Below are 13,690 nucleotides of genomic sequence, written 5' to 3' on the forward strand. Positions count from 1 at the left end.
GAACTTATAGTCTGGATAGGATCTTAACAAACAGGAGTTGCACAGCCTGCAAAATGCGTGGCACGACAAAACCGCGCTCGACTAAAGCGCGCCCGATTAAACGGCATCGCTGATGTCATCAACAGGGCGACAACAGCGAGCGCGGAGAAAGAAGGGCGGTTTAAATAGCGCTTTGAAAGCAAGCCGATTCAAGTTAAGGTAAGGCTTAGGTTTAGGGTTAGGTTAAGGGTTAGGGTTAGGTTTAGGGTTAGGTTTAGGGTTAGGTTTAGGGTCAGGTTAAGGGTTAGGTTTAGGGTTAGGTTTAGGATTAGGTTTAGGGGGGTTAGGTTTAGGGGTTAATTTTAGGTTTAGCGTTTACAGCGTGCTTTTTTCTCCGCGCTGTTGTCACGCTGTGATGACGTCAGCTACGTGATTTCGTCGAGCGCCCTTTAGTCGAATGCGGTTTTGTGGTGGAACCTGCGAAATGGCAGGGGAGGCACTAAAGGGTTTTGTGCATTCTGTCATACGGATGGAGCTTTTTCATTTTTATTTCTATTGACCTGATGATGGTCCAGCTGCATTTTATACTGCTTAATAACATTTTGACATGAGAGTGGCTAGTTAGGACATATCTCTGGAACCCACAACCCAACTGGTAGACAATTTCTATTCTCTGCTGAACAAGTAGGGAGAATGGAGTAGGGAAAGACAATAATTACTCACTGGCTAGAAAATGAAAGAGATGGCGGATCCATAACACAGATCTTAGAGAAGTTACAATCTCTAAGGAGTTGCCATAAAGAAGAGGGAGTCAAGCTATTCTCCAAAACTCCTGAAGGCGGGACAAGAAGGAAAGGATGGAAACTAACCAAGGACAGAAGCAACCTAGAACTAAGGAGAAATTTCCTGACAATTAATCAGTGGAACAACTTGCCTCCAGAAGTTGTGAATGCTCGAACATTGGAAGTTTTTAAGAAGAGATTGGACATTTATCTGAAATGGTATAAGATCTCCTACCTGAGCAGGGGGTTGGACTAGAAGAACTTCAAGGTCCTGTTTAACTGTTATTTAATCAGGGTTAAAATATCCTGAACTATCATGTATCTCAATATAGAAAAGACACTTTCGTTCCTCACCCATTAATCAGGTTTGGGGCATTCATGATTGAAACAAGGAAAATTAAGTGAAAAGCAACTGACTTGGGAAGTTCATTTCTAATGGGTGTGTCTATGACCACTTCAGGCATAGTTTGAAAGGACAGTTAGAAGATGGATATTATCCGCTATGGGTAAAAGTATAGCAACAACAAAGAAGGGCAGCATCTTATAAACATCCCAGAAGCCTCTGGATCAGGGGTCTCTCCAACCTTGGCAATGTTAAGCCTAGCGGACTTCAACTCCCAGAATTCCCCAGCCAGCAAAGCTGTCGGGGGAATTCTGGGAGTTGACGTCCGCCAGTCTTAACGTTGCCAAGGTTGGAGACCCCTGCTCTGGCTGACACCTCTAGAAAAGGTAGGTGGGACTCACCTGTAAGTGCACATAATCATAATCATCCATCCAGCTCTTCTCTAAGCTATTATTGCTGTTGCATTGGTAAGGCTGGTTTTTAGAAAGGAGCGGTGATAGAGAAGTGCAGTGGTCCTGGTTTTTATCTCCAGGGTGCAACGTTAGAGCCTGAGGGTTATCATACACATAATCAGCAGCAGGGTTCATGCCCTCAGGTGCGTTTTTTATGGAGGAGCTGCAAGGTCCTTGTTTGAAGAGCACCTCAGCGTTGACACTGACGCTGGTGGTCAGCTGCTTGGCATCATCTGGGATCGTCCTTGCCACCATGACAAAACGATCCAGGTCATCACACTTATTCTGAGGCTTGTTGACTGCTAGGACATTCAAGGACCAGCTGCAATTACTGAGGTCATGGCTAGTCTGGGTCAAAATCTGGTAGGAATCTTCCAGCCTCTGCAGCTCCCTCCTCATTTTATTGTAGAGGCTAAGTTCCGGCAGGTAGGAAGCGTTGGCGGTGGCCCCCTTGGCGAAATGGAGGTAGTCGACCAGGGACTGCTCCACTTTGTCAACCGCGGTATGTATCTTGTTGATGTGTTTCTCCATGTTCTCGTACGACCGCCAGTCGGGATGGATGAAGGCCATCAAACTGGAGACAGCGTTTTCCACTGTGTTCTGATTCCAATAGAGTCTCTCGATGGCCGAGTCGGGATCCAGAACGATTCTTCTGTCGTGAGAAGGACTAGCTGACAAAGAAGATTCCTTCGATGTTGTGGAAGAAGTGGACATGTTGCTCCGGGTGCTCCCTGTGCTTGAAAAAGACAGCCGGTTTATCCCATCGGTGACATCCTGTAGCCTTTTAATGTCCTGTGTGACCTGTGGAGGGACGTCATATATTCCTTCTTTTCCATCTGGATTCAGACTTTCACCGAATGCTAGATGCTGTCCAGGAAAGGGAATTCCCCGAGGGGTGTCATAAATATCTGCCTGGGGAACTATTTGCTGTCCAACAAAGTGAGTTTGGTGGCTCACTGGAACATCATAGAGCCCTTGTTGGAGTGGTGTCAGTTCAGAAGAGATGGCTGCCTTGGCTGTGGAAGGAGGGACGTCATATACACCTTCTGAGCTCGCTTCATGCTTTACGCCAGCAGCCAAATCAGGGATTCCTTCTCTAGCATCCATATCATTTCTGAATGAGGAAGAGGGATTGGTACAGATCTGGAACACAACAGGCAAACTTAAGTTATTAGGCTAAAAGAAGTAGCAATAGCACTTACCATAGCGCTTCATAGTGCTTTACAGCGGTTCACCGACAAATGCGCGCACGACAAAAGCACGCCGACAAAACCGCGGCGAGAAAACAGCAAGTTTGAAATTGCGCCTACAACAGGGCGCCAACAAACAATGCGAAAACAAGGTAATAATCCTAACCCTAACCCTAACCTTACCTTAACCTAATCACGTTTTTGTCGGCGCGCTGTTGTGGGTGCGATTTCAAACTTGCCGTTTTCTTGCTGCGGTTTTGTCGTGCGCGCATTTGTTGGGTCACGCTTTACAGTCATCTCTAAGCGGTTTACAGAGCATATTGTCCATAACAATCTGGGTCCTTGTTTTACTGACCTCAGAAGGATGGATGGCTGAGTCAATCTTGAGCTGGTCAGGATCGAACTGCTGGCAGTCAGCAGAATTAGCCTGCAATACTGCATTCTAACCACTGTGCCACCACGACTCTCCGCGACATTAAATTATCAAATGCATATATGATTACCATTTACATGGACCATAAGCAGAGTTACTAGATGGAAGAGCTATTTCTGACTGAATATGGTCAAATCCCAGAAAAATAATGTAATTGTTTGAAAGTGGCCAGGGAAAGTTGATATTGGCCCGGAAAGCAATGATTTGAGATGGTTTTCCTACAGCGCAGTTAACCTGAACATTATGAAATATATGAGCAGTTGGAGACATGTTTCTGAATTGCAATCTGTCAAACTCAAAGAGAAGAGCTCAACAAACATCAAATCTTGTACAGTGGATATCTGGCACAAAAAATGACAACCTACTTACACTTACAAGGATACAATAGCAAAAGCAATAGCAATAGCAGTTAGACTTATATACCGCTTCATAGGGCTTTCAGCCCTCTCTAAGCAGTTTACAGAGTCAGCATATCGCCCCCAACAACAATCCGGGTCCTCATTTTACCCACCTCGGAAGGATGGAAGGCTGAGTCAACCCTGAGCCGGTGAGATTTGAACAGCCGAACTGCAGTCAGCTGAAGTAGCCTGCAGTGCTGCACTCTAACCACTGCACCACCTCGGCTCTACACTGACTACTACTTACACTTCAAGGATACTAAGACATGCTCTGCATAAAGACTATTACAAATTGAGCCAGTTTAAGTGTCAGCCTAATAGTCACTGACTAAACCCATTCCACCTGACCACTAAACCATCAACATTCTTTGCAGGCTGCTGTGTGGTACCCCTTGAGAATCCTCACCTTTCCACGGTGTAGCTGTTGAGAACTCCCTCAAGATACTCAGTGCCCTGTCCTTTCCCTTGCTCTTTTGTTGCTGTGTATCTAAGTGTGTGTGCGTTTAAATCTCTTCCCTAGCAATATAGCAAAATTACTTCAGATCAGCAACAATGGAGGAACAATGTCCTTCAATGCTCAATCTAGGAGGAGGAGAAGAAAAAAAAAATCCAAGGACCGGGATGAGGAAAATATTCCTGACAGTGAAAACCTATCAGAGAGAAAAACTAGTAAATTTATTTTAGTTGTGTTATTTTTCTGGAGCAGCAAAACCATGGATCAAATTTTAATGTTAACTGACATGATGTGCAGAGACTGCAGTAGCCCTAACAACAGGGGTGAAATTCAGCAGGTTTGGACAGGTTCTGGAGAACCGGTAGCGGAAATTTTGAGTAGTTCGGAAAACCGGCAAATGCTACCTCTGGCTGAGTGGGGAGGAAATGGGGATTTTGCAGTATCCTTCCCCCTGGAATGGGGTGGGAAGGAAGATTTTGCAGTATCCTTCCCTTGCCACGTCCACCAAGCCACGCCCACAGAACCGGTAGTAAAAACAATGAATTTTACCACTGCCTTAGAAGTTGGCGGGACAGCCAAGGCCTGCCTCTTTCCTTGACTGGCGCATGTGGAAGGGCCCTCACCAAACCAACTGGACTGATGCCACACGCTACACCAAAGGAGCAATATGAAGAGTCTACATCAGTGATGGGTTGCTAATCCTCGTGCACACACGCAGTTCACGCATGCGTCTTAGCGCCTGTGCAATGCTCCAGCTGCTCGCGGAGAATCGCGCAGGTGCTGTATGTACCACGCGCCTGCGTGGAAGCGCAGAAGCCTTTAAAGACCGGTAAGGAGCGAGGACGGGCGGGTGGGCCCTTCAGCGCAGACCGCCGCGGACCGGTTGAAACCCACCCCTGGTCCACATGATGTGTGAATCCAGTCAGTGTGTCACAGAAGTGAAGTCCAGACAAACTGACTGCACAACCGATGTGCACCCTGATATTAACCTTACACAGAGATTTGTGCTGACAGAGCCTCACAAAAGACTATATCTTCTTCATAGTTTTTGAACTCCCCTTAGATAAGCACAAAGATACAATCAGCCCGTTGCATGTGTACAGATTTTTTTAAAAAAAACAACAACACTAATTACAAGAATATCTTACATGAGGATAATAATTATGCTCGGCAGTATACCTTTTATAACAGTTATAAAAAATAAACCAAACAAAAAATAAATGGGCTATAAAGCTTGAGGGGAATGTTAACAGGCCCGGAGTTCAAAGCACTCTGCTATTTCTTCCCGTCTTCTCTTCAATGCAAAATATACTTTTTGTTTAAACACGTCTTCAATCCAGCATGAAATTACATGTTTGCTCTAAATGGAACTTCAATAAACTTACCCCTTTAGTGGGAGGAACGTCGTAGATCCCTTGAGATTTCATATCACTCATTTGAGCTCCTTGTGGAGGACTTTTAACTGATCCAGGGGGGACATCATAGATCTAAGCAGAGAAACAATGCATTACGCAAAAGAAAAAAACATCTTCGGCCTTGATGAAATCTGTCTGGGCTCTCTTAATTGATTCCTTGGCAAATGGCATCTCGCGGTAGGATAACTAAAGCTGCTCCAGCCAATAGCTGTGAATGTCTGTCCAATATCTCCTGACAATAAACAAAATTTGTTTATGGTCTCTCAATCACCCCATTCCCCCTTCCATGAACTTTTGAAAAACTGCTTTGGTTCATGAGCCAAGGGGTTCGTTTCAGGGTTAGCCCTAAGGCAGTGGTGGGATTCAAATAATTTACCAACCAGTTCTCTGCCCTAATGACCAGCTGGGTAGGCGGGGCTCGGTGGTCATGTGATCATGTGGGCATGGCCAACTCAACGTCACTCAGGTCGATGGGCACTCACCTTAGTTGTTACAATATCATAAGGGTTAACCAGAGAGGCAGTTTCTGTAAGCAGGGCAATAAAAATTAGGCTAGAAACAACACCAGAATGTTTCCTTCCTGCCTTCCTTACAGGGTTAGCCCTGTAAAGTGGGAAAAAAACAAAAGATTTCTTCCAACAACCGGTTCTCTGAACTGCTTAGAAAGTTACCAACCGGTTCTCCCGAATAGCTGCGAACTGGCTGAATCCCACCACTGCCCTAAGGATTAGGCACCCTGAGGAAAGTGCTCACAGAACAAAGTTGGAAAGCAGAAATGGCTTTTGAGAATTCCTCCTGAATCTCCTCGATCACCCACAGGAAGACACTGCTTGATGCCCCTTCAAATGAGGTGACATCTCTTGGATGGTCTAAGAGTATCTTGGCTTCCCTAGGACTAAAGTCCAGTTCACTTCTGCACATAAAATAGAGGAATGTGTGTGTGTGTGTGTATTTGTGTCTGTCTGTGTGTAGAATATAAGAGCCGAGGTGGCGCAGTGGTTAAATGCAGCACTGCAGGCTACTTCAGCTGACTGTTAGTTCTGCAGTTCGGCTGTTCAAATCTCACCGGCTCAGGGTTGACTCAGCCTTCCATCCTTCCGAGGTGGGTAAAATGAGGACCCGGATTGTTGTTACAGAGTCAGCAGTACAGATGCTGACTCTGTAAACCGCTTAGAGAGGGCTGAAAGCCCTATGAAGCGGTATATAAGTCTAACTGCTATTGCTATTGCTATTTGTTTGTTGTTTACCCCAAAATATCTTGGCAGTGCTCTATTGCTGGAAGATTTTCTGCCTCTGATGTTTTTAAAGAAACACACCAGAAGCAGATGAGTGGAAAGTCCCCTTTTGATTATCAGAGGGGATTAACTGCCATCAAGACTTGGAAGTGCTGGGGTTTCTTCCAAGGAGTGGGAGTGGGGAGGAAAGAACAGAATGAAGTCAACCAATCATTTAAGGCTTCTTGGAGAGCTCAGCAGGGAGCTGTAGCCAATCCTGGCTCTCTGATCAGTTTATTTTTTATCAGTTTATTTTTTATGACCAAAGATAAGGGACAATACCAGTACAGGAAGAAGCATAATATGCTATATATATTGACCTGGGTACTTGAGAGACCGCCTGCTGCCAATTACCTCCACTAGACCGATTAGATCCCACAGATTAGGCCTCCTCCGAATTCTATCCGCCGGTCAGTGTCAACTGGCGACTACCCGGAGGAGAGCCTTCTCTGTGGCTGCTCCGACCCTCTGGAACGAACTCCCCGTGGAGATTCGAACCCTCACCACCCTCCAGGCCTTCCGCAAAGCCCTTAAAACCTGGCTGTTCCGACAGGCCTGGGGCTAAAGAGCTGTTGCCCCCGTCTCGAATTGGTATGACTGTTGTGTTTTAATTATGCATTGTTGTTTATGTCGTTTTAAATTCTTGTTTGTATCCCCCTTTCCTGGTTGAGTTGTGAGCCGCCCTGAGTCCCCTTCGGGGGAAAAGGGCGGCATATAAATAAAATCAACATCAACATCAACATATTGTTCCCCCACCTCAGATCTTAACAGAAAGAGAAAGAAACCCTTAAAAAACATAATGTACACAGTGGTTCTCAGCTACAGAAGATAAAAAAGGCAGAGTTAAGATCCTTTTTCACCCTATAAAACACTGTGAAAGGCCTTTAATAAGTCAATTATTTTTCGGTCCAAATCATTTGATAGTGATGTCTTGTCAAGAAGAAAGAACTAGGTAGAGAGAGACATTTAAGCCGTATATGCAGTCAGGGCTCAGGATGATCCCCCCCCAAATTAAAAACAAAACAAAAACAAAGAGAGAGACCTTGATCCTTCTGAAGAATTAATTCTTGTGATTTATCTCAGCCCCCACACCCCCTTGCTGTCATCTTTACTGAAATACGAGTGCAGCTGCTAAGGGTAACCCATGCTTAATCCTCACATTGATGTCTAATCCCCAACAATTTTTATGAGGTGCAAGAACACTCCACACTCTGTTGCACCAAGGCCAGCAAAGATATTCTCCACTACATATTAGATGTGGAGCTAGAAAGATTTTATAAGGTTGTGTATGTGTGTGTGTGTGTGTGTGTGTGACTTATTCCTGAAAGAAAAGTTCCAATAATGCCAAAACAGAACCAATTTAATGTTTTGGGGATTGCAGTACTAATAAAGTCGGAAACTATCGAATCCTTAAGGGAAAGAATGGTACCGTAGGTCTGAACTCTCTGAGGCCTCTTTAAAAGGTAAAGGTTCCCCTTACACATATGTGCTAGTCATTACTGACTCTAGGGGGCGGTGCTCATCTCCGTTTCAAAGCCGAAGAGCCAGCGCTGTGCGAAGACGTCTCCGTGGTCATGTGGCCAGCATGATTAAACGCCAAAGGCGCATGGAACGCTGTTACCTTCCCACCAAAGGTGTTTTCTATTTCTCTACTTGCATTTTTTACGTGCTTTCGAACTGCTAGGTTGGCAGAAGTTGGGACAGGTAATGGAGGTCTCTTCACCATGACAGCAATCCGTGGGTATTTCATATTTTATTTTCGTAGCTTGTTCCCTTATCCCTGACTGCTGTTTCAGTCCCACTGGAATATGTTTATTTCAATGAAGTAGACCCCCAGATTCCATCAGGGCTCACCCAAATCTCATTGTAGTTATGCAGTCATAAATAAAATGAAACTCAGTTTAGTTAGCCCAGAAGGCATTTAACACAGAGAAATTTTAAAAAATAAAGAGCCGAGGTGGCGCAGTGGTTAAAGTGCAGCACTGCAGGCTACTTCAGCTGACTGCAGTTCAGCAGTTCGGCTGTTCAAATCTCACCGGCTCAAGGTTGACTCAGCCTTCCATCCTCCCGAGGTGGGTGAAATGAGGACCCGGATTGTTGGGGGCAATATGCTGACTCTGTAAACCGCTTAGAGAGGGCTGAAAGCCCTATGAAGCGGTATATAAGTCTAACTGCCATTGCTAAAGACTGGTTCTCAGATAAGTACTTCCTTTTAAAGTAAAACCTGAATTTAATAGATGCCAGTGATTTTGAATGTAATGGACGAATACTTGGTTTGCATTCAACCCCTTTTCAACAGACTAATCATAGAATAAAAGAGTTGGTAGGGACCTTGGAGGTCTTCTAGTCCAACCCGCTGCTTAGGCAGGAACCCCTACACCACTTCAGACAAATGGTTATCCAAAATCTTCTTAAAAACTCCCAGTGTTGGAGCATTCACAACTTCTGGAGGCAAGTTGTTCCACTGATTAATCGTTCTAACATCTGTCTAATGTCTGACAAGCTTCTGTTAAAATGAGTTTATCTATTAAATCAAGATATAACTGCAAAGGACACCATTGTGAAAACAACACAAATGTAGATTTGTACCTACAAGTGTTCTCTCAAGCCATAGTTTTACTGTAGTGATTTGATGTTGCACTAATATCGGCTCTATTTATTGTAAATGTTCACGCCAAAAAAAAATGGGTTCGGCATTTTGAGAGAAAACCCCCCCTATACAACGGAGAATATTTACGGCCTTCTCATATTTTTCATGATGAATTAACTGTCTCTCTTAACCAAAGAGGTGGATTTTCTTCATTTCTGCTTCCCAACTTTCAGTGTATTTGTAAAATATTCCGTGGCACGACAAAACCGCGGTCCACTAAAGCACGCCCGATTAAAGCGCGTCGCTGACGTCATCAGCAGCGCGACAACAGCGACCGCGGAGAAAAAAGGGCGCTTTAAAAAGCGCTTTGAAAGCAAGCCGATTCACGTTAAGGTAAGGGTTAGGTTTAGGGTTAGGGTTAGGTTAAGGGTTAGGGTTAGGTTAAGCGTTAGGGTTAGGTTTAGGGTTAGGTTAAGGGTTAGCGTTAGGTTTAGCGTTAGGTTAAGGGTTAGGTTTAGGATTAGGTTTAGGGTTAGGTTAAGGGTTAGGTTTAGGGTTAGGTTTAGGGTTAGGTTTAGCGTTAGGTTAAGGGTTAGGTTTAGGGTTAGGTTTAGGGTTAGGTTAAGGGTTAGGTTAAGGGTTAGGTTTAGGATTAGGTTTAGGGTTAGGTTAAGGGTTAGGTTAAGGGTTAGGTTTAGGATTAGGTTTAGGGTTAGGTTAAGGGTTAGGTTAAGGGTTAGGTTTAGCGTTAGGTTAAGGGTTAGGTTTAGGGTTAGGTTTAGGGTTAGGTTTAGCGTTAGGTTAAGGGTTAGGTTTAGGATTAGGTTTAGGGTTAGGTTAAGGGTTAGGTTAAGGGTTAGGTTTAGGGTTAGGTTTAGCGTTAGGTTAAGGGTTAGGTTAAGGGTTAGGTTTAGGGTTAGGTTTAGCGTTAGGTTAAGGGTTAGGTTAAGGGTTAGGTTTAGGGTTAGGTTTAGGGTTAGGTTTAGGGTTAGGTTTCGGGGGGTTAGGTTTAGGGGTTAATTTTAGCTTTAGCGCTCACAGCGTGCTTTTTTCGTCGCGCTGTGATGACGTCAGGTACGCGGTTTCGTCGAGCGTGCTTTAGTCGACCGCGGTTTTGTGGTGGAACCTAATATTCTGGCTATTTAGAAAGCAAAAAAGTTCATCTTGTGATTAAAAAGAAAGCAAGTCACATGCTTAACTTAGAATGTGAGAATGAAATATGTGCAGAGGGAATAGCTACAGTGTCAAGACCATGGTGGCAGCTTAATTTCAGAGCTGATGACATTTTTATTACTACCTACCCCTTGAAGAGGACGAACTGGCGGGATATCGTAGGTATCCGTCTGATATTTGCTAGGAAACTCGTAAACATAACCTTGTCCTGATCTGACCGGAGTTACCACCTAAAAGTTAAAAGAGAAGTACAGAACAGTATAAATAGTGAGCATTTGTGGATGCATTCTATCTGTATTTGTATTTGTATTTGGTTTATTTGTATGCCGCCCTTCTCCAGGAGGGACTCAGGGCGGCGAACAACTCAGAGGGGAAAGGGAACATAAACAACAGTGGTGGTTTTATTAGTGAGAAACTTAACCGTCCTTATTTTGGATAGAAAAAATATGCACGCCCAACTAGGATATGTAGTTTAGCTCATCTCAATCATTTGTAACAAATGACATCGCTCTGTTTACTTACTTTTTCTACTCAATCTGTATACAAGCAATTAGCTGACAGATCAAATTCAATGTAGCTGAAAAGACTGGGAAATTAGCAATAGCAATAGCAGTTAGACTTATATACCGCTTCATAGGGCTTTCAGCCCTCTCTAAGCGGTTTACAGAGTCAGCATATTGCCCCCAACAACAGTCTGGGTCCTCATTTTACCCACCTCGGAAGGATGGAAGGCTGAGTCAACCTTGAGACGGTGAGATTTGAACCGCCGAACTGCTGAACTGCAGTCAGCTGAAGTGGCCTGCAGTGCTGCACTCTAACCACTGCGCCACCTCGCAATTGAGGTTTCTGAGACAGGAGACTAGGCCTAAAGACTTTGAGGAAAAGGAGTGAATTTCAGGGACTTCCTAAGGAATGCCTTAGGTACTATAATTAGACTTTCCCAACAGTATTTCTTCCAGAATATTGGGATTATAGTGGTACAATTTACAATTGGTATTTTGGTGACTCTGTAAACCGCTTAGAGAGGGCTAAAAGCCCTATGAAGCGGTATATAAGTCTAACTGCTATTGCTATTATGGTTAACTTGATCACAGCAGGCTCAATTAGCCTAGCTGACATATTGTTCACATGGCACATTGAACTATGATCACAGATTGAATTTATCTGATATGGTAAACTGGAATGTGGTTGATTTTAATTCAAAGCCAGTGTGATTACAATTTGAACGGATCCTCCCCATACTGCCCTCCCACAATTGCAAGTAGCAGGTGAAAGTTACGTTACGTGTAGGAGTGGGAAAGAGAAAAATGGATTAGATGCATAGTGAAGTCAAATCCTTCTGCCTTTTCTGCCAAAATTCTAATGTGGACTAGGCATGCCAAATTTGCAATACATTTTTTAAAAGCAAATAATGCAATTTCTAATTGCTTTGCCTCTGTTTTAAAACAAATAAACCTCAATAGTTTCATACTAATCTTGGGTAACAAATGAAGGGTTTATATCGAAATTGTCAATGAAGGGCAACTTTTTAGTTTTGCTTGCCTTTAAAAAATTATAAAGCCATCTATAAATAGCGTTTATAGAATAAACTGATACTTCATAAACAATAAACATATACTGCACAATGAATCCAGGGACAAAACTAACATGTGTTTGAAAATGGATAATAAATGAACTGCTTATTTTCACAAAAGAGGATTCAGGAGGAATTGCTTTGGTTTCCTCAAATAGAAGGCAAAAAACCAGTAGATTTAATGTCTGAGTTTGGGGAAAATGTAAGTAGAATTTATTCATAAACCTATTTTTAGTGTGTAGTCACACAGTAAACCAGTTTATACAAATCAAAATCAGTTTAGTCTAGTTGACATCCAAATCTATGCCAATAAAGATTGTTGGAAAATAATCATAACTGAATCATGCTTTGCTCTTAGTTCACAAATTCTATCTTACCATAAATGGTTATATCCGAACTCATAATTTGTATACCGTGTTGGAGAAACTAGCCAAATAATTATTTAATAAATATTGTTTAAGTATAGTTGTAGATCAAAGTTTGGTGTGAAAATACAGCATGATGGTTTTTCTGAATTATTATGTTAAATATTATGGCTTCCCTTTTGAGATACCCCCGTTTCCCCTGAAAATAAGACCTCCCCGGATAATGAGCCCAATCAGGCTTTTGAGCATATGTGCTAAAATAAGCCCTCCCCTGAAAATATTGCAACATAGCAACAGCCATGAGGGCACCACACTCTCTGCCTCCTGCATCTCATAAATAACAAGACCTTCCCGAAAATAAGGCCAAGTGCTTATTTTGCGTGACCCGACAAAAGCCCGAACGTCAAAAGCGCGCCGACAAAAGCGCGGCGCTAAAACCGCGATGTCAAAAGCGCGCCAACAACAGCGCGCCGACAGAAGCGCGATTTAAGTTAAGGTAAGGTTGAGGGTTAGGTTTAGGTTACAGCGCGCTTCTGTCGGCGCACTGTTGTCGGCGCGCTTCAGCGCTCATTCGTCAGCACAGTTTTGTCGGCGCGGTTTTGTCACCGCGGTTTAGTCAGGCACGCTTTTGTCATTCGCGCATTTGTGATGGAACCCTTATTTTGGGGGTCAAAAGAAAATAAGAACCTGCCTTATTTTGGGGAAAACATGGTAGGTAGAATGGCTTTTCAATAAATCCGTTTTACACTTGAATGATTCTGGTTACAAGAATATATCTTTTAGTGGTTTAAACGAATTCTCCACCCAGCTTTTCAGTGCTTCTGGAAAAAGTAATCACCATCACCAAATGTATGGACCTGTCCATTGGTAATGTCAGGGATTAAACACAGAACCTTCTAGATACCAAAAAAAAATGCATTCAATTAACTGAAGTTTGGGTAATCCACATTGTTCAACCTGTTTCCCAAAAAATCCACATGCGTAGGTGCAAAAATGGACTTGAGAAATCTGAAGGGAAAGGACTTAATAAATCTAACAAGCAGGCAAGAAGAAAATTGTCATTAGACGTATCAACATGTCATCTAGCTCCATATATTTTCCAAAACAGATGCCTAGCCTTGGGGCAATAGGCATTACTATAAAAGTAGATGCTTTTCTTTTTACCTGATTCAGAAACACAGGTAGCAAGAATGCTGGTTTTTCTAAGAAAGGAAGTTTTGTTTTAGATTCGGGTCGTCATCAGACTCAAATGCATGTTGGCCCTTTAGA

At 43.3% G+C, this 13,690-nt stretch overlaps 1 protein-coding gene across 1 annotated transcript in view; it reads right to left on the minus strand.

Moving 5' to 3' along the window:
* The window catches only part of NEDD9 (neural precursor cell expressed, developmentally down-regulated 9), an 86,788-nt gene that overhangs the window by 4,330 nt on the left and 68,768 nt on the right, over window positions 1–13,690 (minus strand). Inside the window, exons 3-5 of the mRNA XM_032223349.1 lie at window positions 10,612–10,713; window positions 5,417–5,518; window positions 1,506–2,699 (exon numbers count right to left, since the gene is read on the minus strand). Coding sequence (XP_032079240.1) covers window positions 1,506–2,699; window positions 5,417–5,518; window positions 10,612–10,713 — 1,398 coding nt within the window. The remainder of the gene's footprint in view (window positions 1–1,505; window positions 2,700–5,416; window positions 5,519–10,611; window positions 10,714–13,690) is intronic.

Source organism: Thamnophis elegans, chromosome 8, assembly GCF_009769535.1.
Source record: "Thamnophis elegans isolate rThaEle1 chromosome 8, rThaEle1.pri, whole genome shotgun sequence".
Taxonomy (NCBI): Eukaryota; Metazoa; Chordata; class Lepidosauria; order Squamata; family Colubridae; genus Thamnophis; species Thamnophis elegans.